The 27494-nt window shown below is 43.8% G+C and overlaps 1 protein-coding gene across 5 annotated transcripts in view; it reads right to left on the bottom strand.

The window, feature by feature from the left end:
* Positions 1 to 27494, bottom strand: part of CFAP47 (cilia and flagella associated protein 47) — a 262759-nt gene that overhangs the window by 114643 nt on the left and 120622 nt on the right. For all 5 annotated transcript variants that reach the window (XM_029046522.2, XM_016227348.3, XM_029046519.2 and 2 more), the window contains exons 44-49: positions 24645 to 24871; positions 21465 to 21648; positions 5987 to 6183; positions 3083 to 3226; positions 2229 to 2402; positions 82 to 193 (exon numbers count right to left, since the gene is read on the bottom strand). In XM_029046522.2, coding sequence (XP_028902355.1) covers positions 82 to 193; positions 2229 to 2402; positions 3083 to 3226; positions 5987 to 6183; positions 21465 to 21648; positions 24645 to 24871 — 1038 coding nt within the window. The remainder of the gene's footprint in view (positions 1 to 81; positions 194 to 2228; positions 2403 to 3082; positions 3227 to 5986; positions 6184 to 21464; positions 21649 to 24644; positions 24872 to 27494) is intronic.

Raw genomic sequence — 27494 nt, 5'->3', positions numbered from 1 at the left:
AGTGCTTAGTACAGTGCTCTGCACATAGTAAGTGCTCAATAAATACTACTGAATGGATCAATACGCATATTCTCGACTCACCTTTAGTTATTCCTCTCTTCCACGGATATATATGCAGAGTGTAAGGAATAATTTCTCCGGGCTCTAGAATAATGGTTGGAGCGCCCCCGACCATCGGAAGATCTGTAGTGACCTAGCCAAAAAGGGGTGAGGTCGAATTATAAAAACGGAACTCCAATTCTAAAATTGTATGAATCGGTGCAACAGATTTAGAATCTTATATGGACGCAAATAGATGATTCCCTTTGGGGATTACAGTTAGGGACAAATCGGATAAGGTGAATGAGGACTGGGAGGGAAAAATTGTTCTTGTAAATAATAATGATCACTATTATTACGTGCTAAGCGCTTTCTATGTGCCAAGCACAGTTTTATAAACTGGAGTAGATACGAGTTAATCAGGTTGGACACAGTCCCCGTTCCACATGGGACTCACATTCTTAATCCCCATTTTACATATGAGGTAACTGAGGTTCAGAGACGTGAAGTGACTTTCCCAAGGTCACTCAGGAGACAGGTGGCAGAGCCTAAATTAGAACCCAGGTCCTTCTGATTCCCAGGCCTGTGCTCCTTCTTCTAGGCCACGCTGCTAGCCCTCCAGCGCTCAGGTACATAGCTGGCACCATTCTTCCTATCGGTAATTTATTTTCATGTCCGCCTCCCCCTGTAGAGGGGAGCGTTTGTACAGTGCTCTGCACACAGTAAGCGCTCAATAAATACGACTGAATGAATGAATGAAGGTAGTCTGTAAGCTCCTTGTGGGTAACTGTAAATATTTCCATTACCCTATTTATTCTGCTAATGAATTGTACATTGCCTCGATTCTATTTGGTTGCCATTGTTTTTACGAGCTGTTCTTCCCCTCGACTGTATTTATCGTCATCGTTCTCGTCCGTCCGTCTCCCCCGATCAGACCGTAAGCCCGTCAAACGGCAGGGACCGTCTCTATCTGTTGCCGACTTGTTCCTTCCAAGCGCTTAGTACAGTGCTCTGCACATAGTAAGCGCTCAATAAATACTATTGAATGAATGAATGTAAGGATCGCGCCTACCAACTTTATTGTATCGTACTCTACTCGAGCGCTTAATATGGTCTTACTATGCATCCCAGCTCCGCCACTTGTCAGCTGTGTGACTGTGGGCCAGTCACGTCACTTCTCTGGGCCTCAGTTCCCTCATCTGTAAAATGGGGATGAAGACTGCGAGCCTCACGTGGGACAACCGGATGACCCTGTATCTCCCCCAGCGCTTAGAACAGTGCTCTGCACCTAGTAAGCGCTTAACAAATACCAACATCATTATTACCACGCATATGTGCGTGCGTATCTGTCTTCACGTGTCTCTTCCTCTGGGTGCACACGGGCTGCTGCCCGGGTCCCGGCAGAAGTTCAACTGCGGCCAGGGACCGTGGGATGAGGGAACAAATGAACTTTTAATACCGTCAGCGCTCTGTTTCTTCAGGCGCCTCACTGTCAAATATATCTTCGCCCGGGAACTGGTGCCGTGGGAACGGTTAGTAGAAATGGGCAATTTCAAAAGTTCCCCGGAAAATCCTTCGTGGACCTGATCGTCTGGGTGTCTACTCGATGACTGAAAACATCGTTCGGAAACATCCAGTTAACGTGCACCAAACTCGACCATCTTAAAGAGTGGGTGACCTACTAACGCTACAATAATATATATTATTGAATCATTCGTATTAATGTCTGTCTCCCCCGTTTAGGCCGGAAGCTCATTATTCTGTTGTGTTGTACTCTCCCAAAGGATTAGTACGCTGCTCTGCACATAGTAAGCGCTCAGTAAATACCACTTACTGATTATCCTGGTTATCGATCACTATTACTGCGTGGCTCAGTGGAAAGAGCCCGGGCTTGGGAGCCAGAGGTCATGGGTTCAAATCCCGGCTCAGCCACTTGGCAGCTGTGTGACTGTGGGCAAGTCACTTAACTCCTCTGTGCCTCAGTGGCCTCATCTGTATGGGGATTAACTATGAGCCTCATGTGGGACAACCCGATGACCCTGTATCTCCCCCAGCGCTTAGAACAGTGCTCTGCACATAGTAAGCGCTTAGCAAATACCACTGGCGATACCATTTCCCATGACTTTCTGAGCACTTTCTCCACACCCTCGAGCACCCAAAAGCACATCCAAACCTCCAACCACCATCACCTGGTACGTCAGCCGGCTCTTGGTATAATTGGGCACCATGAGGACTTTGTGGGTCATCTGTCTCACTTGACAGTCGATCACGACATGGTCTAAGGCCAGAGGTTTCTTCCCGGTCCCCTTCAGGCCGAAGATGTGTTCCGTCCCATCTGTTTCGTTTTGGAGGGTCAGCTTGCCCTGGGAACGAGAAAGGAAATGGGGTCTCATCTCCTCAGGAGCCTTGCCTGGCTGTCAAATAACTTCCTCCAATCTATTCATCCCCAACCCGATTGGCGAACTGAGATTTCTAGGAACATTTCAAACCCTCTGACCTGGGCCACTGTGTGTGCAGATGATGCCGTTCGATCAGGGGAGACTGAGTTCTTCAAGTTTTTTTCCTCTTTAAGTTTTCTAAATTAGCTAGCGTTACGGCATCGTCAGGTCTTTTTTTATTACAATGACACGCTTACCGCATCGGAATCAAATTTATCGAGCGCTTATTGCGTACGGGGCAATCGACCTTTCGGTGGTATTTATTGAGCGCTTACTGCGTGCTCTACCAAGCGCTTGAGAGAGTATGATATGAGAGTTGGTAGACAGGTTCCCTGCCCTCAACGGACTTAAAGAAAAGTATTAGGCTTCCAAGAAAATACTTTCTTAATTAATGGGAAAATTTTGAAAACAAAGAAATAAATCTTTTCTTGTTCCTATCAGAAAGAATCCTGCCTTAAGTAGGGCATATGGTCACATTAGGCTGGGGGATCCCATCACGTAGGGTGAGTAGTTTTGACCTGACATCCCAGTAAAACCGACATTTATCCCAGAAAAGTTTTATAATTAGCACCGTTGTAGCTCATGCTAGGACAATGGACTCTTACCTCTGTCTCACATTCAAAAATAGGTTTGAACATCAGAGGGTACTGGGTGGTTTCACCTGGTCCGACATATATCATAGGCGGTCCATAAAACCATTTTCCTTCTAAAATAGCTTGACATTTCCAGTCCTGACTTGTTCTGTTGTTCTGGAAAAAAATAACCAGTGGGAGGTACAGAATCGCATTAAACACGACGAGTAAAATGTTGACGTCGAATCACTTACCGGACCTGTCTGGAGAACCTGGCTTCAGAACTTCCTCATTTGGAATGATGGAAAAAAAAGTATCATTTGATCAAAATCATTTTTTATTACTAATAATAATCATGATGCGTATTAAGTGCTTACTCTGTACCAAGCACTCTTCTAAGCGCTGGTGTAGATACAGATTAATCAGTTTGGACACAGTCCCTGTCACACGCTGGGGCTCACACTCTTAATCCCCATTTTGGAGATGAGATAACTGAGGCACAGAGAAGCGAAGTGACTCGTCCCAGATCACACAGCAGACGTGGTGGAGCCAGGATTAAAACTCATGACCTTCTGACTCCCAGCCCCGTGCTCTATCCACTAAGCCATGCTGCTTCCCAAATGGATGCTCTTCTCTTTCAAGGGAACAAGGGTGATTGGAAAATGATGATTTTTTTTTCTTTTCCCACCACGGCAATTAGTCTTATTAGTCTCAGTGACCTGTCCATTAGCAATGATAAGGGCATTATGATATAATCCTCCTGGATAAGCACAGATGATGGCAACCTACCACTAAAGAAAACTCTAATAGAGATGCTGGCAGCAGCTAATTAATATTCCTCCCACCACCTACCCACAGAATAATTTACACCTACTGATATGTATCAAAGTGACCTAACATATTGCTCAAGGACTCAAATTCTCCAAAATGGGTATTTCAAATTACTCAAGAAAAAATTACCAGAGGGAATTCAATTTATCCTTGGAGCACTGAAGTAAAAAAAAAAAAAAAAAAACGTGGTCAGGATGAAACCTGAATTTTCGAAGGAAAACAACCATTTTAAAACTGCAGCTACTGGTAAGGGCAGGAATCTAAGATGGTCTCGACGGGCCAAGCCTGCAAAAGCAGCTATTTCTGCCGCTTTCTTAGTTCTCACTGAGGCCCTGTGTCTTGGTCTCCTCTCCTGGCAAGGGATGACTCGGTTTCTTCTCAAGGTCAGGCTGGGGATTTTGTCCCAGTTACCAATAAGCAACAATTCTGCCCAAATAGACCCCATTTTTTCTCCTTTACACCCCACCAACCTCCCTGGACGATGCTTGCTTGAATGAACAGAGTTTCTGTGGCAACATCTACTCAGGTAATAATAATAATGTTGGTATCTGTTAAGCGCTTACTATGTGCCGAGCACCGTTCTAAGCGCTGGGGTAGACCCAGGGGAATCAGGTTGCCCCACGTGGGGCTCACAGTCTTCATCCCCATTTTACAGATGAGGTCACTGAGGCGCCGAGAAGTGAAGTGACTTGCCCAAAGTCACACAGCCGGCAAGTGGCCGAGCCGGCATTCGAACCCACGGCCTCTGACTCCGGAGCCCATGCTCTTGCCACTGAGCCACGCTGCTTCCGCGTTAAGGTGATTGGTTCAGAGATCCAATTCCGGAGGGTTCTGTCATTCGGCCAAGGGCATCACTTTCAATCATGACTTACTAGAGAGGCGGTAGGGCCTAGCGGATAGCGCACAGGCCCGGAAGTCAGAAAGTCATGGGTTCTAATCCCAGCTCCGCTACTTGTCTGCTGTGTGACCTTGGGCAACTCCCTTCGCTTCTCTGTGCCTCCGTTTCCTCATCTGGGGATTAAGACGGTGAGCCCCATGTGGGATGTGGACTGTGTCCAACCTGATTATCTTGTATCTAACCCAGCACTTACTACAGCGCTTGTATCCACCTCAGTGCTTAGTACAGTGCCTGGAGCATAATAAGTGCTTACCAAACACCTCATTTTTTATTATTAGTAGTAGTAATATACACTTACTCTATGCCAAGCGCTGTACTAAAAGCTGGGGTAGATACAATGCAATCGGATCCACCACGGTCCCTGCTCAACATGGGGCACACTCTTTAAAGGGGAGGGATTTAATCCCCATTTTAATGATGATAATAATTATAATAATTGTGGATTTGTTAAGCGCTTACTACGTGTCGAGCGCTGTATCAAGGTGGGGTAGGCGTAAGATCATAATAATAATAATGTTGGTATCTGTTAAGCGCTTACTCTGTGCAGAGCACTGTTCTAAGCGCTGGGGGAGATACAGGGTAATCAGGTTGTCCCACGGGAGGCTCACGGCCTTGATCCCCAATTTCCAGATGAGGTAACTGAGGCACAGAGAAGTTAAGGGACTTGCCCACAGTCACACAGCTGACAAGTGGCTGAGGTGGGATCATCAGGTCCCACACAGGCTATAGGTAGGAGGGAGAATAGGGATTGAATCCCCATTCTGCAGGTGAGAGAAGTGAGGCACAGAGAAGTTAAGTGACTTGCCCAAAGTCACCCAGCAGGCACAGGGTGGAGCTGCGATCAGAACCCGGGTCCTCCGACTCCCAGGCGAGGACGCTGAGACGCAGAGGGTTCGAGTGACTCGCCCAAGATCACACTGCAAGCAAGCGCCAGAAGGCAAGGACGCTGAGACACAGACAGCTCAAGTGACTTGCCCAAGATCACACAGCGGGCAAGCGGCAGAGCTGGGATTAGAACCCGAGTCTCCCTCTCCCAACTCTGTGCTCATTCCACTAGGCCAAACTGCCTCGCTCCGCTTCAACTGGATTTTTAGAACGGAATGCACCACCGTGCTTTCTGGATTAAATCCCGCCGCCATCTCCAAACGGGAACGGTTACCACCAGGCAAGCGGCTCGGACGGATTTGCGAGCCCGGGGCGATACGTACTATTGGAATATCCTGAATCAGGGCCTCACAAGCCGACGTCACAAACTCCAGGTCAGTTTCTGCAATATCCGTGTTCACTACACACTCTAGGGCGTACACTCGGATATCGTGGGTCGACTGAAGTAAAATCTGGCAGGGATAGCGGCCGGCATGCAGTGGAACAAACTTGATGGGAAGTACAAATGCGCCATCTGATTCTATGAAAAGAAAAAATTAAAAAGATTGTAAATTGTATGAAAAGTCAACAAGTCAAAACCAAACGGGTCTTGAAAACAAACACGAACGTGAAAATTAGAAGACATCAGTTTCCTCTACCCTGCTCCTACTCCGCCTTGGACCAATCTTTTTTTTATTTATTTTTTAAGGTATTTGGTAGTTCACTACGGGCCAGACTGAGGTAAATACCAGTTTATCAGGTAACATGGACACAGTCCAGGATTATTGTTATATTGTACTCTCCCAAACGCTCAGTAAAGTGCCCCGCCCACAGTAAGTGTTCAATAAATACATCTGTATTGAATGAATGATGTCCCACATGAGGCTCACAGTATTAATCCCCATTTTCCAGATGAGGGAACTGAGGCACGGAGAAGTGAGGTGTCCAAGGTCATAGAGCAGGCAAGCCAGGATTAGATCCCGGGCGCTTCTGACTCTCCCGGGCCCTTGCTCTATCCACTAGGCTCCGTTGCTTTCTCACATTATTTTACATTTCCCTCTACCGCTTTGATCCCAACAGCAGCCACAGCCCAAGACCTCAAAACCTTCCAAAAGTATCCCTCCTATCTGAAGGATAAGGACCGCGTTTGATTCCCACCTCGGCGCCTCGGTTTCCTGTAAAATGGGGAATAAGACGGTGAGCCAATTATCTGGCATCTACCCCATTTCTTAGTAAAGTGTCTGTCACGTAGCCCTTAACAAATAGTATTATCATTATTATCATCGTTCTCATCATTATTATTATTACTTCCCCAGGGTCTCGGCCAAAAAAAAAATACAGAGTGGAGCAACAGCCTCTAAATCAAAATATTCATCGTGTCACTGGATCAGCTAAGCCAGAATTCTCTCTCAGCGCCCAGTCGTTGATATTTATTGAGTGCTTACTGTGTGCAGAGCACTGTGCTGAATACAACATAGCTAGCAGAAACATTTCCTGCCCACAGTGAGAAGCAGGGAAGCAGAGGAGCTTATTAATAATAATAATAATGTTGGTATTTGTTAAGCGCTTACTATGTGCCGAGCACTGTTCTAAGCGCTGGGGTAGATACAGGGTCATCAGGTTGTCCCACGTGAGGCTCACGGTTAACCCCCATTTTACAGAGGAGGTAACTGAGGCAGAGAGAAGTGAAGTGACTCGCCCTCAGTCACACAGCTGACAAGTGGCAGAGCCGGGATTCAGACTCATGACCTCTGACTCCCAAGCCCAGGCTCTTTCCACTGAGCCACGCTGCTTCTCTAACGGATAGAGAACGGATAACGGAGAGGACACAGGCCTGAGAGTCAGAAGGACCCGAGTTCTAATCTCGGTTTCACCAGTAGTCTGCTGTCTTTGGGCCCGTCTCTTCACTTCTCAGTGCTTCAGTGACCTCATCTGTAAAATTGGGATTATGCCCGTGAGTCCCCGGGTGGGATGGGGACTGTGTCCGTCCTGATTACCTCGTATACATCTCAGCGCTTCGAACAGCCCCCGGCGTAGAGTAAACGCTTAACAAATACCACCCAAAAATAAAAAAACGAAGCCCAAAACAAGCTTAAAGTCAGACAGGTACCGAATCAATAAAGCACAACATCCATCAAGCAAATGGTGGTAACTGTCTCCAAACCACGAGAGGAATACCCAGTAAATAAGCTTTGGCAGCTCAATTTTCCAGAAGACACTATGCTCGGTGGTGGACCAGAAACGCGTCACTTCCTCGTTGTGTGCTTCCCAAGGGCTTAGTAGAGTTTTGCAACCAATGCACGCTCAAAATATTCTATGGCTACAACTCCGAGCGCGTTCTCTGTAGCGAAATAAGGGACACGTTGTTGTTTAATAAAAAGCGCAAGTGGCTTGGAGTCGGGGACTCAGATTCTATTTTCATCTCTAACACTGACAAAACGTGTCCTCCGGCAAATCATTTAACTTCCCCGTGACACCGTAGAGTGCGGAGAATAATGCCCGCACACCTACCTACTTCTCAAGGCCGCTGCAAGGAGAGAGAAATAAATGAGAATCCCCCTTCGGGATAAAGTTACTATATAAATAAAATAAATTACACTTTCTCACACCTCCTATCCTCGATGAATGCTCCTCAAACTTGCCGATATTGGTTTTTCAGTGCTTTTCCGTAATACCTGTATGAATGCTCCATTATTTCATAAACCGCTTTCAAATTGGAATAATATGTCATTATATTATGAGGGTCTCAACATTAATAGGCTATCCCTCGGTTTTTAGATTGCTCCTTGGGTTCAGCCTATGAACTAAATTAACGTCTACTTTATAGACAAAATGAATGACCTCTCAATTTATGAGTTACTACTATTGCATTATTTCTCTACCATCTAATTTTAACAAACTACTTCCCAACTTTGTTAGTTAAGAACTCTAACCTACTCTCCTTTCCCAGTGAAAAAGTAAATTTTCTAAGGAAATATGTAAATGAAGACAGAATACACATAAGGAGCTAATCAAATCTTAATATATCAATGACTGCATAAATAATTACAATACTTTCAACCACTTTCATTAAGCGAGCCACTGTATCAATATGTTTACGAACAAAATAGTCGGCCCTTATTGACCCATGAACACCGCGAGGTTCAAAAACTAAGCCAAACTCCATATTTTGGCTGGGCAACTTTCTTAAGATGTAATTTTAAATTTGGGATTTAAGATCCAACTGCATACTAGTCAAATGTACCTTATTAATGTGAAATCAGTCATGGGTTTGTTCACGCTAAACGCCCTAATCGGCAAATACATCTTTCCACGATCACATAGGTTTAAGCAATTTAGTCCAAGTTAGCATTAAAATATCCGCACTAAAGATGCAGAGGGAATTTTAGAACTATAAGACATTAAAAAAGAGTTCTAAGAAAAATTAAAAGCAGCATGGTTTTACAATTTTCATCCATGTTTTAATAATACACCCTTAGAAGAAACTAAGCCTTCAAATCACTTTGTTTAGATATCAAAATGGGTTTTTAACCACTACTGAGAATTGTGTTTCTGTTCCTTCTTACTGACTGCCTTCAGCGGAGGGAGACCGAGTGCTTTCAAAGGTTAGTCAGTCAGGCAATCGTACTTATTGAGTGCTTCCTGTGTGCGGTACACTGTACTAAGCGCTTGGGAGAGTACAATAGAACACATTCCCTGCCCATAATGAGCTTACAGTCTAGAAGGGAAGACAGACACTAATAGAAATAAATGAATAAATGACAGATACGGGCCTAAGTGCTGTGGGACTGAAGTGGGGGAGGATGAACAAAGGGAGCAAGTCGGGGCGACGCAGAAGGGAGTGGGAGAAGAGGAAAGGAGCGTTTTTCAGGTTCAAACAGGGCTCCCTGACTACCCTCTCCGCACCCCCCAAAACACTTTCTTCTGTCTCCCCCAGCCTGTGATACTAATAATAATAATAGTGGTATCTGTTTAGCGCTTACTACGTGCCAGGCACTATACTAAGCTCTGGGTTAGTATTTACAAGCAAATCGGGTTGGACACAGTCCCCATCCCAAAACAGGGCTCACAGTCTCAATCCCCATTTTACAGATGAGGAAACTGAGACCCAGAGAAATGAAGTGACTTGCCGAAGGTCACACAGGAGACACGTGGCAGAGCCACGATTAGAACCCATGACCTTCTGCCTCCCAGGCCGGTGCCCTATCCACTACGCCGCGATGCTTCTCCAAGTGCACCCTGACCTCTGCTTGAAGTCAGCTTTTGGTTACATGGCCAGATTTGGCGGGAACTACCCAAAGTGATAGAAATGAGGCTCATCTGTCTTTTTGGACCTGTGACTTCTGCATCACTTCCCTTCACGGGGACTTAGGTGATTTGGGGGCTTGGGGGGGGGGAGAGAGCAGGACCAGCAAGTTCCTAGTCCGCAAACCTGGTGGAGGCTACGTCTGGAGCGTGTCCTCTAGACTGTAAGCTCGCTGTGGGCAGGGAATGTGTGTTTATTGTTACACTGTACTCTCCCAAACGCTCTGTACGGTGCTCTGCACATAGAAAGCGCTCAATATATGCGACCAAATGAACTCACAACCACATTCCCCAACTCTGGGACCAGGATGGAGCTTAATAACGATGAGATACCACAAATCTTTCTCCTCCCTACAAATCCGACGCGACTTCCGAGAGTCTGGAAGTGAAAGATGGGGAGAAAGCTTCTAGGAACGGTCCCCAGGCTCACCCTGTCCACCAAGCGCTCTCCTTCAGAGATCTTCGGGAATTTCCACAATCCCAGAAGCTCGTCCCTGACTGAAGGGAAGTGAAATGCTCTGTGCATTCCCCTTACCCAATTCCAAAAAAGTGTGCATTCCACTGGCAACAAACAGCAAGGCTGGGATTCACTGTGGGCCCTGGGCCTCTTGCGTCTCAACTTTTGCCCTGTCTCTGCTCCTATGAGGGAGGGGCTTAGCTCCCAGTTCTACCAATCAACCAATTGATCAATTGCATTTGAGTGCTTACTGTATGCAGAGCAAGGGGAGAGTAAAATTCCCTGCCCACAACGAGCTTACAGTCCAGAAGTGGATTCTTTAAAAAAAAAAAAAAAAAAGGATTAAACACACATAAAACCCTGAATTAAAGGGCCTCTGATCCCCTCTTCATCTTTCATTCTGATCTACAAAATCCCTTTTGCGATGAATGAGACAAGAATGAGTGAAGTCTTCCAATGCGGTTTATCTAAAGAATCCTACAGGGTGAAAGATGTGGAAGGAGAATCGGGAGTAAGGAAAAGGCATCATCCCAAATTCTTTCACTTAAGATCTGAGACTACAGCAGGACCGAATACCGAGTTGCATCGACCGTACTTTTTCGAAAGGCACCCGCACTTAGCATCGCTTCCTAAAATGGCTACTGGTTTGCAAAGGAACCTCAGACCTTAGCATGGAACAGAAAATTGAGACACTCAAGCTTCGAATAGAGTCTTAGAAACGGTGGAAAAGAGCCCTTAATTCTTTACTTCAGTGGCAGTCCCAGTGCAAATACTAATAGGTTCTGCCTCGCCATCCATCTCCGCCCGAAGATGGCGTCTCCCATCAGGAATGACAGATGAGCTCGGTCTGTCCCAAGCCTACAGGACCAAAAGCCGACACGAAGGAATTGATTATTGTGCCCATGAAGTGAGCGATGTCATCCCTGACATCCCTGTGCCCACGAGGGCAGAGTATAATGAACATAGAGGTGGGCAGGGGAGCAACACACTGTGAAGAGAACGACACACTGTGAAAAGAATGTCATTCTTTTTTTTTCTCCCCCACACAGGACCCAGTGGTCTTAAGTGTCCAGAACAAAGTGCTGATGTAATACCGTAGTGCCGAAACCCTTCCAGATATGACACAGTGCTGGGAAGAAGTATAGTCTAGTGGAAAGAACCCGGGCCTGAGAGTCAGAGGAGCTGGATTCTAATCCCAACTCCATCGCTTGTTTGCTGTGTGACCTTGGCCAAGTCACTGAACACCTCTGGGCTTCAGTTCTCTTAACTGAAAAAAAAAAAATGGATTCAATATCCGTTGGCCCTCCTCCTTAGACTGTGAACCCCACGTGAGACCTGTTCATTTCGTATCTGGGGTAGAGCTTGGCATATAGTAAGCGCTTAACAAATACCACGATCACTATCATTTTTTATTATTATTAACCATTCTAGTCATTGCTGCCCAGTTATTTTTCAGAATTCCAGCTGGCCCTGTCAAACTCACTGAACGCTTTTTCAATCAGTGGTATTTATTGAGTGCTTACCATGTGCAAAACACTGTATTAAGCGTTTGAGAGTGTACAATATAACAGAGTTGGCTGAAACATTCCCTGCCCACAAGGATCTTACAGTCTAGAGGATGCTTCAGTAAAAAAAAAAAAAACCAAAAAAAGCTTTCCTCCTGATAGCAGAGTTCCAGCAGGCAGATCAGAACAAGAACTCAGATCCCCTGATTTCAAGGCCTGTGCTTTCCGCAAAATAGGTGATAGCATCATTCCCCAAACCAGGAATATTGCCTATATTGCTGCTTAGATCGGGATCCCCTTGGGGGTAAGGATTGGGTCTCTATCTCATCCATACATTTCTTTCCTAGCACTTACCTCAGTGCTTTGCGCACAGCGAGCACTTATTACCATCGTGCTGTAATATTTGTGGAGAACTGGCATTAAAGCAATTATAATAACTCTTTTCTTTCTTTTGCCATATTCCGAATTTGAATATAAAACCTCTATTCACCTTTAGAAGATTGTACGACTTTAACTTCAGGATAACATCAAGATAATGATCATCCCTTATATATGTCATAAAACGGTGAACTTTAAACTCTCCCATAATTTTCAGAAACAGAGACAAGATATTCTGCTTCAGTGCCATTGATTTAGTCATGTAACTACCCTTTGGTCACGGTAAAAGAAAGCTAACAATTTTGGCTTCATTTGAAGATTCCATATGATTTAACGGAAACCTGGACATATGAGCTGTAAAGCAATACATGGCTTGAAATACCTCCGACAATATTTTAACAGAAAGAACCTCTATTAGACAGTTAAACCACAATATTAGTAGGACAGCATAAACAAATCTGGGTAATTTGAGGCTCTTTGTGGGTTTTGATTCAGAATCTAAATTAGATATCAAAGTAACAGAATGTGTTTCATTTTCAGAGCAATTTTTTCTCACGTTCTCTACTCTTCCATTTTCTCCTGAACACTTTGAGTGCAAAAATAATTTCCAAAGGGTCAATTCAAAAGACTAAAATAGAATGTTACTTAATGCCACAGTATTTTTTTCCTTTTTCCTACTTTATTTTAGGTTTAATGCAGACAGTGAGGGTTTGTCTCTCAGAGTGACTTTTAAGATTAAGTTTATGTCTATTGACTTTGTCGCTACTTTTTGAACTGCCTTATTTATTAACCAAAGAATAAACTGTGACTATAAACTTCATGGAACATTGGGTAAAATAGGTGATATCTTCATTCTTGCACTATTCCCCACGTCAGGAATACGGCTTGTAGTTCTGCTTATATTGGGAGCCCCTTGCGGGTAGAGGGGAAAGAACTGTGTCGGTACCTCATCTATGCATTTCTTTCCTAGCACTTACTGCCGTACTTTGAAAATAAAGGACTGCATATAGTCACGTGACAAACAAATTCCAATCATTCTATATGTCTTAACAATGCATTTTTAAATAATCAGATAGTTCTTTATCTCCATTTTACAGATGAGTTACAAGGCACGGAGAAGTGAAGAGACTTTCCCAAGTTCACACAGCAGCAAGCGGCAGAACTGGGTTAGAACCCAGGTCCTCTGACTCCCAGATCCATGCCCTTTCCACTAGACCATCCTGTTTCCCAGGACAACTATTTTCTAGAGACTTCAACACGGGCACAAACATAAATTAGCTAGATTAAACACGGCCTGAGTTATGGTGGATTCAAGTTAGTAGCCACCCAGAGCTTAGAATAATGCTTGACACATAGTAAGCGCTTAACAGATACCATTAAAAAGTGGCTAGTAGCCTCCCTCAGACAAAACTTTGTCCCAATATTGATTTGTAGAAAGTTGCCTTGAAACCGTTACCGTTGAAATGACAGACTGAAACGTGAATTTTTAACAGTGATCAGCGAAGGCAAAGGTGGAAAACCCCATGGAATTTTCAGGCTGAAAAAACCCCGAGATATTGCCCCAGTGAAATACCAGAATTATTCAGACTACTTCTTAGCAATTCTTTTTACTCTGTTGGTCTAAAAGTTTAAACAGCCATGCTCCTTTTTAGGTAGACAACTAATTTGAAAAACCAAGCAGCCATATATCAGAAAACTAATTTATTGCTGAGCCAACCTCAATGGTCCCTTCCAGCCAACCCTATCAATTAATAAGCCTCAGTTCTTAGGAGAAATTTCCCTCACCGCAAGAAGAGCAACTCAAAACCAAATTGGTAAAACCGACCTCTGAGCAGGAATGAGTTCCACAGCAGATTTACAGAGCAGTGCTTACGTATACTATAAAAATGCAGCTTTCCATATAGGATTTCTAGACTTGCCTCAAACGGTGCTCCTGTGGTGCTGGGGAAACGCTATTATAGTGACATTTATCCACTGCACAAATTATCTGCTTATAATGGAATTTCTTTATGACAGGGTACTGCCTAGGGCCATTCCCCGATGACCATTTTTTAATATTAGTTGGTAAGGACTTACTACATACCAGGCACTGCGATAAGCGCTGGGGTAGATACAAGACCTAGTTGTTTCCACTAGGTCACGCTGCTTCTTCATTTCTCAGTCAATCGTATTTCTTGAGCATTTACTATGTGCAGAGCACTGTACTAAGTGCTTGGGGGAGTCCAATATTCCAACATAATAGACATTAATAATAACAATGGTATATATTAAGTCCTTATTATGTAGATACAAGTTAATCAGGTTGGACATAGGGCTCACAGTCTTAATCTCCAAGCGCTTAGTACGGTGCTCTGCACACAGTAAGCGCTCAATAAATACGATTGAACTGTGAGCCCATCATTGGGCAGGGATTGTCTCTATCTGTTGCCAAACTGTACATTCCAAGCACTTAGTACAGTGTTCTGCACATAGTAAGCGCTCAATAAATATTATTGAATGAATTAGTTAACCTCCACTTTTACAGAAGAGGGAACTGAGGCACAGAAAAGTTAAGTGACTTCCCAAAGGTCAGACAGCAGGCAAGTGGAGGAGCCGGGATCGGAACCCAGGTCCTTCCGGCTCCCGGGCCTGTGCGCTCTCCACTAGGCCACGCTGCTTCGCCTTCCATCCCTACACGATCTTACGGTCTAGAAGGGGTCTGGAGTCTCCTGCGCTGGAGGCTTTTCTATCGAATGGATGTAACGGGATGGCAGGAGAGCAGGGACCCGGATGGGCCTCCACGAGACCTAGGCTGGCCAGAAAGAAGTCCTATAGCCACCCTGCAGGCCCTGGATTCGAGAGCGGTTGGACTGTGACCTTTTCATGTCCCACAATGGATTACAGATCCAGAGTTTTACTGAGTTTCGTGGTCCATTATAATCGGGATCAACTTTGACTTGGAACGACTTTATGGACCAGGTTATCCCCATCAGGATACGATTACTTAAACCTGGATTTAACCCGTAGGGTACACCTTACAATTTAGTAATGGTGCTTTGTCATTTTAAATACAAGAGATTTTATGTAGAATTATAAATATGTAATAGAAAAATATGAAAGCTATAGAACTCCATCACTCTACAAAAAACCAACTCAAAGAATCGATCGGTTAGGTTTAAGGCTGGACATAGTCTATTAGGAGTGCTAAGGCCCTGACTGGATTTTAATTCGGTACGCCTGTCCTACCTAAGGTTAGTTGGATAAATTAATCTTTGTGGTATATAATTAAGTTGAATGAGGTTTCTATTAAGTTCCTGGCCACAGTCGGTTGCCTTTCCGTGGTGCCTGAAATGCTTTTGGTCCACCGATTGCCTATTTAGGAAAGCCGTCTCACAAAACAAGATTTCTCGTCGGGACATTTCTCTCAGCAACAAAGTTCGATGATGCCTAATCCCGCTTTGGCTAGAAGGCTCACTGACAGGCCGGGGAATTTCATTCCTCGGGAAAATACAGCTCTTGGTAACTTCTGCTCCCACCGTTGAACCCTGAATCCCAATCCCCTGACAACCCCCTTCCCTCACCAGACAAATCCCACACCCCTACCCACCCCACGATTGGGTTGTTTTTTTCTTTTTCAATGTGTTTCACTTCCAAAGCACCTTCACTTAGAAGATACACATTGATCAGGTTGGACAAAGTCCCTGTGTCACACCGGGCTCATAAGTCAATCTCCATTTTACAGATGAGGTAACTGAGGCTCAGAGAAGTAAAGTGACTTGCCCAAGGTCACTTCATTCACACATTCAATTGTATTTATGGAGAGTTTACTGTGCGCAGAGCACTGTACTAAGTGCTTGGGTGAGAACAATGCAACAATAGAGTCCCTGCCCGCAGATGAGTAGCAGCGCCGGATTTAGAACCCAGACCCTTCTCGCTCCGAGGCTCGTGCTCTAACCACTAGAAAATACTGCATCTCAATTGTATTTCAAATGCAATTTTCCTTCAGCAAGCAGAAAGACAATTCAAAATCCTCCGCCCCAAGTCTTACGATATTATGTCCGATGACATTCCTTACAGAATGCAACAGGGAACTTAAGGTGGCCCAGAAATCCAGATCAAATACGACATCGGTCGTATTTACTGAGCGCTTACTAAGTGCAGAGCACTGTACTAAGCACTTGGGAGAGCACAATACAAATATGATTCTTAGATCTCTAAGGCCTGAAGAGAACAACGCCTGATTAAGGAAACGGCATTTTAGTATGTTGCCGCTTTTCTGGGGTTTAGATCGAGTTAATGGATTCATAGCTTTCGAAAGTAGCGATTACTTCTTAGCCTCTGGGCATATTTTAAGTGTGATATTCCGGGAGAGAACTTGCCATTCCAATTTACAGTTAATCAGAAAGCGGGATTTTTTTTTTTTTTCCAACCCAACCATTCTCAAAAGTTCATTCTGAGCAATACTTAGAATGACTTCCTTGTAATTTGAATCTTGCTGCTTGACCCGGGGTGGACCTTTCAGCCACTGGGATAAAGAAAGAGAGAGTGTGTGAGAGAAAAAGAGGGAGAGAAAAGGAGAGGTAGTGAGAGAGAGAGAGAGAGACAGAGTTGGGAAAGAAGCAGCTAGGATATAGCATGGGCCTGGGAGGCAGAAGCAGCGTGGCTGAGAAGCAGCGTGGCTCGGTGGGAAGAGCATGGGCTTTGGAGTCGGAGGTCATGGGTTCGAATCCCAGCTCTGCCACTTGTCAGCTGTGTGACTCTGGGCGAGTCACTTAACTTCTCGGTGCCTCAGTTACCTCATCTGTAAAATGGGGATGAAGACCGTGAGCCCCACGTGGGACAACCTGATTGCCCTGTGTCTACCCCAGCGCTTAGAACAGTGCTTGGCACATAGTAAGCGCTTAACAAATACCGACATTATTAAGGACCTGGGTTCTAATCCAAGCTCTGCCACTTGTCTGCTGTGTGACCCTGGGCAAGTCACTTCACTTCTCTGTGCCTCAGTTGCCTCATCTTTAAAATGGGGATCAAGACCACGAGCCCCGGTGGGACCCGGACTGCATCCAACCTGATTACCTTGTATCTACCCCACTGCTTAGTATAGTGCCCGGCACATAGTAAGCGCTTAACAAATACCACAATTATTTGAAGAGGGCACCAGTGATACGGTGAAATTCCCCCATGAGGTGGGGAGGGCAGGGAAACGCTACTGTGGGATCCACACATCACCAGTCAGTCAATCTTATTGATTGAGCACTTACTGTGTGCAGAGCACTGTACTGAGTGCTTGGGAGATTAAAATACAACAATAAACATTTCTTGCCCATAAGGAGCATACAGTCTGCCCTTTGACTCAGTGGTTCAGAAGATAAGGCATTTTTCTAGAACCTCCTGCTACTATCCTATGTGATGGTCCTTTAAACGATAGGATTTATTTCTTTATTAAGATGTAAGATGAGAAACAGTGTGAATTAGTGGATAGAGCACGGGCCTGGGAGTCAGAAGGACCTGGGTTCTAATCTCTGCTCTACCACTTAAACGCTGTGTGGTTCGGGGCCGGTCACTTCACTTCTGGGTGCCTCAGTTGCCTCATCTGGAAAATGGGAATTATGCGCGTGAGCCTCATGTGGGACATGGACTGTGTCCAACCTAATTAGCCTGTACCTGCCCCAGTGCTTAGTACAGTGTGTTGATATTTGTATTTGTTAAGCGCTTACTATGTGCCAAGCACTGTTCTAAGCGCTGGGGTAGACACAGGGGAATCAGGTTGTCCCACGTGGGGCTCACGGTCTTAATCCCCATTTTACAGATGAGGTAACTGAGGCACCGAGAAGTTAAGTGACTCGCCCAGAGTCACACAGCTGACAAGTGGCCGAGCCGGGACTTGAACCCATGACCTCTGACTCCAAAGCCCGTGCTCTTTCCCCTGAGCCACGCTGCTTCTCGTGTGTGGCACATAGTAAGTGCTTAACAAATACTATAAACATAGGATTCAGTTATTCACACCCACATTAGAATTTGTTACAACGTTCGGGTGAGCATGAGGAGAAAAAACATCAGAAAAGCGAATCAAGTGCATTGTGGAACTAGCATAGTCAGAGACCACAATTGCTATTTCCTCTGGATGTAAAAGGTAGGTCAACAATTTACAGTATACAAAATTAAGGCCACTATATTAGTGAAGTCAATTTACTGTTGCACTAAAAAGCAGTGACATAAACTGTTTTTCCCAAACTTCAATTTTAAGAGCCATTAACTCGCAGCCTGATAATACCTGCTATTTTTCTTTGCTTAACACCCAGCACAAAATAGGGTTTTGTAGCTGAGAGAACCATAAGAGAGGAAGAGATGGTGATTGTTTGAATTTGAATGGAACTGAATATATATATACACATATACATCTTAATCAGGATTACATCTTCCTAACAGTACTCTGCACATGTCTTTGGAAATCACCACAATGGAAACTTCATTATCTTGAGCAGAATTTAGTTAATTAAAGTTTATAGCAGTAATCTCAATGCGTCATCCCTAATTTCAATCATATCTAAATTGAACGGGAATGGTCACTGGATAATTTGCCTCTCTTCTACCTAATGGAGGCTGCACGCAACTCCAAAAATTTGAGAAGCCGCCCGACATAGGGGATAGAGCACGGGCCTGGGAGTCAGAAAGTCATGGGTTCTAATCCGCCCTCCGCCACTCGTCTGATGGGTGACCTGAGGCAAGTCACTTAATTTCTCTGGGCCTCAAGTTCTCTCATCTATAAAATGGGGATTGAGACCGTGAGCCCCATGTGGAACGGGGACTGGGGCTGACCTGATTAACTTGTATCCACCCCAGCGCTTAGTACAGTGTCTGGCACATAGTAAGCACTTGAAAATATTATTATAACTATTATTATTAATAAAAGGCTAGAAATGCATCTATTAAGTACATTACTGCACATATTACATACCTGTGATTTACTTATTCATATCAATGTCTATCTCTCCCCCTAGACTGTAAGCTCACTGTAGGCAAGATGTGTCTACCAACTCTGTCGTACTGTACTCTCTCAAGCGCCTACAGTGCTCTGCACATAAAAAGTGCTCAATAAACACCACTGATGGATTGATATTTGCTTAGATGATATGGCAAAATAATGGTAACATGTGCCTCCTTGCCTAGAAGCAAATGGCTCGAAAATCTCTTTCAGCCCCATAAATGTCTATGGAAATCAAATGACCTTTAATTAAATTACATCAACAGACAACTTGATAAAATAAATTTAACATCCAGTACAACACCTAAACAGTAAAGCAGCTCTCTCACACACACACGCACATGAAAAATATCCTAAAGAATTTAGGATCTTTAATGCTTAGTAAATAGTTCTTCAATTCAAAGTCACTCTGGATTTACATATGGTTTAGTATGCTAAAATAATGAATAAATTTCTAGACCAACAGTTGCATTATGTATTTGGAGAGAAAATGCCATAATACGTTCAATTAATACAGTTTTAAGGAAACAATCACCTGTAATTTTAGCCAACCTGAAGTCGGAACAAAAAAACAAAAATAGTGGTTCATGAGGACTCAGTGATTTTGATGAAATATGGCCCAGAATGTGAAGATGAAAATGTTATACGAATTCAGTGGCTCCCCAAGGAAAGAAAAATATGTGAAAAGCATAAAGTTGATGTAAGATAAAATGGGAAGACACTGCTATGAATAAGAATTTTACGACAGACACAAAAATATCCAATCAATTCATCGTACTTACTGAGAACCTACTTTGTGCCAAACATGAAACGAGCATTTGGGAGAGGAAAATAGAATTAGAATCCCTGCCCTCAAGGAGTTTACAATCTAGAGGGGAAGACACACACAAAAACATTATGAATAAGAGAAAAAAGAGAATGGAAAAATGCAAATGTGAATGAATAAGTACTTAAAATGGTAATAGAGGGAGGTTTTGAAGCTGAGGAACGCAGTGATCCACCAGATGTGAAGGGGAAGTGATTTCCAGGCTAGGGAGAGGACGTGAACAAGAGTCCTATGGCAAGAGAGATGACAGCGCATCATGGTGAGTAGATTACTACTGATCGATCAAAGCTTAATTTACAAAATTATTGTACCTGCAGAGAAAAGAATCTTTATTTCACATACCCTGACCGGGAATGAGGAATTCCTTCTCAGCCTAATCTATCAATCACTCGTATTTGAGTGTCTTACTGTGTGCAGAGCGCTGTATTAAGCATTTGAGAGAGTACAATATAGTAAAGTTATATTGTTATAAAGTTATATATAAAGCCATGTTCCCTGCCCACAACAAGCCCAGGTGAATTGAAGCTGAATTTGTTCCAGATCTCCAAGTTGCTTAATAGTAACAGAAACCATAATCGTGGTTGTGTATTTTAAATTTTTGACTTTTTTCCAGTTCTATGGGTCACAGAGCTTTTCTTTTGCCTTTATCGTTATTTAGAATATTTTTTTAACCTTCAGTTTGGAACATAGCAAAGCTAACAATATCATTTAATACTGGTTTATGGACTAGTGGAAAGAGCAAGGACCTGGGCTCTAATCCCAGCTCTGCCACTTGCCTGCTGTGTGACCTTGGGCAAGTCAATGAACTATTCTGGGCCCCATTTGCCGGATCTGTAAAATGGGGATTCGATACCTGTTCTCCCTCCTACTTAGATGGTGAGCCCCCCTTGGGACAGGGTCTGGGTTCGACCAGATTACCTTGTACGTCTCCCAATGCTTAGAAGTGTGCTTGAAACAAAGGAAGCAAATACTATCATTAGTAAATAGGTAACTTCTTAAACCACTACAGCCTATTGCATTCTGCTAAATAAGTTTATACTTTAAATCACAAATCACTTTTGACTTTTGCACTCTTGCTGCATTTCCAAATTCCTAAAGGGAGTACTGAAAGGACAACTTCTTGACAGATAGTTTTTAAATTAACTGCATTTTTCTTAGATGATTTTAATCAGACATGTTAGAGCACGAACATCCAAAAGTAATTTTTTTTTAAGTTAATGAATAATCTACTTCAGTCCAACAGAAAAGACAACGATGGAACGAAAGCGTTATTCATAGCGACGCATTGCTGATCTATAGAGCAAAAACATGACTTTCGGGAATCCAAAAAACAGCATATTGCAGGCCCACATATTTGGTAATAAAATAATCATTAATGACCACTTACCTGAGTTTTTAATGACTTGATATCGTTCCTGTTGAGTAGCCTTGGAATTAGCTCGGCTTTTAGGAAATTGAGGAATGGAAAGTTTGCTAGGGACCTGAAAGTGTTCCGGCATGCTCACTTCAACAGTGTAAGAAACGGGACGAACTTTCTTTGGATATTTTGAGGGCATATGAAGTGTCTGTGCCTGAAAAGAAATGAACATTTGAGAATTTTGTCACTTAGGCAGCCTTTAGTATTCATATCCCTATATGGCAATTCAAGAAAAAGTCCAGTTCATCAATCGGTGGTATTTATTAAGTGCTTAATGTGTGAAGTGCTCTATACATCTTTTGGGTAGAATTTCCACTTGCATAGAGGCAATTCTGATTTTTCAGTTGAAAAAAAATGACTTTTCATTTTAAACGGCTCCTAAATTATTGTGGTATTTGCTAAGCGCTTACTATGCACCAGACACTGCGCTAAGCATTGGGATGGACACGTGCAAATCGGGATGGACACAGTCCCTGCCACACGTGGGGCTCACTGTCTCAATCCCCATTTTACAGGTGAGGTGATGGAGGCACAGAGAAGTCAAGTGAGTTGCCCAACGTCACACAGCTGACAAAGTGGTGGAGCCAGAATTAGAACCCATGGCTTTCTGGAGGCAGGTAAATAAAATATTGCCACCAAGTTTCCAGAATCATCCCCATTGTGAAAGGATTTGAGGATTTCCTTTCCATCGCTTGTCATGTTGCAGAGAATTTCATTTCTCTCCCTTCTCTTTGGTCATCAGTGGCTTATAGGTCCTAACTACCTGAAAAAGCTTCCCTGTCTTTCATGCCTTGAGCTAATCTGTCTTAAATCCTTTTTCAATTAGCTTAATTTCAGGTGTAGCCTGAATGGAACATTCAAATCATTCTCGACCCTGCTCTCTTGCCTGTGTTATCTTTCCATTTATTTTGTCATCCAGATTTGGAAGAGAACTTGAGAATCACTGATTTAATCTTCCCTTGCCTCCAGTCAGAGTGAGGCTTAAACAGTACAGGGCTAATAATTATTGATCCCATCTTAGTATTAGCCGGGGACGATTACTGCCTTAACCTTGGTCACCTGTCCTTGTGTTTAATCACCCCCGGTGGGTAGGAAATACTTCTGTAAACCAAACCCAATGGGCTGCAATTTAACCCCATTTTCTCTAGGCCAATTGTCTACGGAGAAAATCTTGACAGTCTGCTCACAAACACGTTCCATATACCTCTTTCTTGTCCTGGTTAAAAATCATTTTAAACTCATCTCAGATGACCTGTATACTCATTTTGCTGCTCACCTCAGAAAACAATCTAATTACTGTCCCTTTTCAAAACTTCAACGCCCCAAAAATGCCCTTGTAGGGCCCTGTGAAAGTTAACTTGATTTTTCCTGCAGAAATGTATTCCACTGCTATCTTCACGGAGAGGTAAATTGGCACTGCATATTTTACTGTACAACAAATAACATTTTCTTCCCTACACGAACTCTTGTGGGATTCCTCTGAGTACCAATGCAACCAAAATCCTAGCCACAATCATCGTGGACCAGCTATTGAAGAAAACGGCTAACCAACCACACGTGACCGGAACCTTAAAATGGCTTCATACGTGGCCCGAGGCGGTCATATTTTCTGCTGCATGTCAGATACAAGAGAATTTAGGGGAACAATGTCAAGACCTCTCCATGATATTTGGAGTGAACATGACACCGGCATCTACTAAACTTGTCCCGAAAACTGAGCAATAGCCTAAAGACACTCCACAGTCAGAGAGTGACCTCTCTCATATTTTGGGGGGGGGTCCTTTTTGAATTCTTTCCCCATCACCCATGGAGTAAAGCATGGCTGTGAACTAGGTCTTCATCTCTATCTAATTCAAATATGTCTTTTAGGGAGAACATTTTGAAGACTTTGTGAGTTTCATCTCTAAAGGAGAGCAACTTCACTCACACCCAGTAACCACAGTGCATGCAAAATGGGTTTTTTTAGGATATTGAAATTTTAGTTGAAATGATTCGGTTATTTAAGTATGGATTCTAAAAATACATTACAGCCCCTAAAGCCATGTGAATATAGACTGAAATTGTATTTGTTGAGCACTTTTTATATGCCAAGCGCTGTTCTATGCACTGGGGTAGAAATAAGATAATCGGGTTGGACCCAATCCCTGTCCCATATATGGGACTAACATTGTAGATAAGAGGAAGTAGGATTTAATCTCCGTTTTGCAGAAGAGGAAACTGAGGCACAGAGAAGTGAAATGAGCAGGAGGCCAGGTTCTAACGGACCACGCAGTGGGAAGCTGCACAACGTGCCTCTCTCTGATAGTCACTTGTCTCTTTGGTTCTATTCCCCACCACCTCTGGAATCCAGAAAGAGTTTCTCCAGCCTATCGTATTCCTCCATCACCTTTTCCTCTTGCCTTGTTCCCTCTTTCCTCCTCCTCCTTTCTCTTTCCCCTTCCCTACTCCTTCCCGAGAGAACCTGTGAAGTCCAATGGAAAGAACACGGGCCTGGGAGGCAGAGGATCTGGGTTCGAATGTGCCAATCGCTTCGTATTCGACTTCGGCGAAACAAGCTAATCAGACTGGACCCAGCCCGAGTCCCCCAAGGGGCTCACAGTCTTAATCCCCATTTGACAGGTGAGGTAACTGAGGCCCAGAGAAGCAAAATGACTTGTCCAAGGTCCCTCGGCAGACAAGTGACTGAGCAGGGATTACGACCCGTGTCCTCTGACGTCCAGGCCAATACCCTATCCACTAGGCCATGCTGCTTCTCAATGTTTTACCAATGACCACAAAAGTTACATCTTGGCAATTTCCTGTGTCACTTCAAAAGCGAAGTTTGAAATAGGCTCCTCAGTCGAAAACTGGAAATGCAATTGTTAGCGATGAAGAAAAATCCCCTGATTTTCTATATGCATCAGTTGCTTTTGTGCTTAATAATAGCAGTTAAATGGATGACATCAATCAATCAGCAAAGAGACCGTGATGAAATGGATACTACCTTTCTTTAGTTTTGATGAAGACTGTGAGCCCCATGTGGGACAGGGACTGTGTCCAACCCGATTTGCTTTGTGTCCATCCCAGCGCTAGTTCAGTGCCGGGCACACAGTAAGCGCTTAACAATATCATCATTAATATCATCATTAATATCACCATCATTAATATTACCTCAACTCCGCTCAGCCCTAATACTGCGATGGCAACTCGGACACTGCTGCTCTCTAGGGTCCCCGTGACCTTCCTCCGTTCGTATTCAAGATCGGACATTTGCTGCTGTGCCGCAATAGCCAGAGCCCTTTCCCTGGCTTCGTTAACCAGTGGGATCTTGAGGTTCTCTTCCAGAGTTTCGTGGAGCCCACACTTCAAATACAGAACTTGGGCTGTTTTGTTGCTCTCTAGGACAGACAAAAAACAGCATCTATGACTAAGAACACATTCGTGTTACTTTTGAACTTCAAGACTAAAGCTCAATCAGTTGTATTTATTGAGCGCTTACTATGTTCAGAATTAATCAAGCAATCAGTCATATTTATTGAGTGCCTCCTCTGTACAGGGCACTGTACTAAGGTTTGGGAGAGGACAATTAAACAATATAATGGGCACATTCCCTGCTCATACCGAGCTTACAGTCTCGAGGAATATTGTAATTAGCCCTTGGGAGAGTATAACATAACAGAGTCGGTAGACACGTTCTCTGCTCCCAGTTTCAGTTTAGATTAAATATGAGGTTAAACAGATTAAAGATTAAATATTTTCGGACCACTGTGAAACATGGCTTATTTGTGTTTCAAAGGTCCTTTGAGACTGTTTACTAAAATGTATTTCAGTTTTACTACAATCTAACTGAAGGTGACAAAATACATGAAAAAGGCTTCATAGCTCATATATCTAACAAAAGGGACTGAAGCTAGTCACTTCATGATAATCGAGACCAGAAATGCCAAGGCTGAAGATAACCAAAATTAAGGAGAGATCATCACCAAGCCCAGAATACTTATGGATCCTGAAAAAATCTATACTGTCTCATGCACAAACCATTACAAATCCCCCACCAGCTTTTCCAAAGGCAGAGTGGGATCCCTCTAACACTTCATTAATCTTCTCAGTTCAGCTTTCAAGGATGGGGCTTTAGGAAGAGTAGACCGGGGAGCGTTTGAAAATGTTCCTCACCAAAAGCTCATTTTTAAAATTCTGAGCGGTCAGGGTAATAAAAGGAATACTGTCATGGACTGAAAAAACTGCTAAAAGAAAAAGTGGGAAATAAGGAGGAACTTTGGGGGATGAATAAGTGTAAATAGAAGGATTTTTTTTACTTGTCTTATGGTATTTGTTAAGCATCACTACGTGCCAGGCACTGTACTAGGCGCTGAAGCAGATACAAATTAATCAGGCTGGACACAGTCCCTTTTCCACATAGGCCTCACAGTCTTAGTCCCCATTTTACAGATGAGGTAACTGAGGCGAAGTGAATTGCCCGAAGTCACCAGGCCGAGAGGTGGTGGAGCAAGAATTAGAACCCATGGCCTTCTTACTGCCAGGCACGTGCTTTATCCACTAGGTAACACTGTTTCCCTAGAGGGTAAGGGGAATGAGGCAGCGTTTATATGAGGAGACAAAGAAGAAATTGAAACCGGTTTGGGAAGACATAGTCCAAGAGGACATGACTGCAGTTGAGCAAACCATGCAGAATGGATAGAGTGGATAGGGCAGAACCCAGATCAGAACCCAGTCTCTTTTGTGGGCTCCTCCTCTGCCTCCCACACCCAAGTGTTGGTGTCCCTCATGGTTCACTTCTGGCTCCCTATTCTCCATCTACATCCCGGGGAGAACTCATTCCCGCCCATGGCTTTAACTCCCATCTCTTGGTGGATGATTCCCAAATCTACATCTCCAGCCCCGATCTCTCTCCCTCTCTGCAGTCTCACATTTCCTCACGCCTTCAAGACACCTCTACTTGGGTCTTGAATACTACGTGGATATCCTGCCATCACCTCCTCAAATTTAATATGTCCAAAAGAGAATTCCTTATCCTCCCATCCAAACCCTGCCCTGCCCAACTTTCCCATCAATGTAGACAGCACTATAGTCTCACAAGCCCATAACTCTGCGATTCTCTCCTTCAACCCATCAGTTACTTTTGAAATTCTGAACTCCTGTCAGTTCAACCTTCACGGCACCACTAAAATCCCCTCTTTCCTCTCCATCCAAAATGCTGCCATGTTGATCCAAGCGCTTCTCTCTTCCCACCTGGATTACTGTAAACGGCCTCCTTGCTGACCTCCCTGCCTCCTGTCTCTCCCCATTCCAATCCATACTTCATTCTGTTGCCTGGATCATTTTTCTACAAAAATCCTCAAGTCTACATTTCCCCACTCCTCAAGAACCTCCGGTGGTTGTCCATCCACCTCCCCATCAAACGGAAACTCCTCACCATCGGCTTTAAAGCACTCAATCTCCTGGCCCCCTCTTACCTCACCTCGCTAATCTCCTACTACAACCCAACCCACACACTTTATTTCTCTTAAACTAACCTTCTCACTGTACCTAGGTCTCATCTATCTCACTGTCAACCTGTCACCCATGTCCTGCCTCTGGTCTGGAATGCCCTTCCTCTTCATATCTGTTAGGCAATTATTTTCCCCCTCTTCAAAGCCTTACTGAAGGCACATCTCTTCCAAGAGGCCTTCCTCGATTAAGTCCGCATTTCCTTTTCTCACACTCCCTTCTGCATTGCTCTGACTTGTTCTCTTTATTCTTCCCTCACCCCCAACACTCCTCTATCTATGCACAATTCATTTATTTTTTATTAATGTCTGCCTCCCCTTCTAGACTGTAAGCTTACTGTGGGCAGGGAATGTATCTGTTATATGGTTGTATTGTACTCTTTCACGTAGTTTGTACAATGCTCTGCATAGTTACTGCTCAATAAATATGATTGATTAGTTGAATTTCTCTGTGCCTCCACTTTCTCATCTGTATAATGGGGATTCAATACCCATTTCCCCCTCTTAGACTGTG

This window comes from Ornithorhynchus anatinus, chromosome 18 (assembly GCF_004115215.2).
Source record: "Ornithorhynchus anatinus isolate Pmale09 chromosome 18, mOrnAna1.pri.v4, whole genome shotgun sequence".
NCBI lineage: Eukaryota > Metazoa > Chordata > Mammalia > Monotremata > Ornithorhynchidae > Ornithorhynchus > Ornithorhynchus anatinus.
The sequence above is the reverse complement of the archived record's forward strand: the minus strand, read 5'-3'. Positions and strand labels throughout refer to the sequence as shown.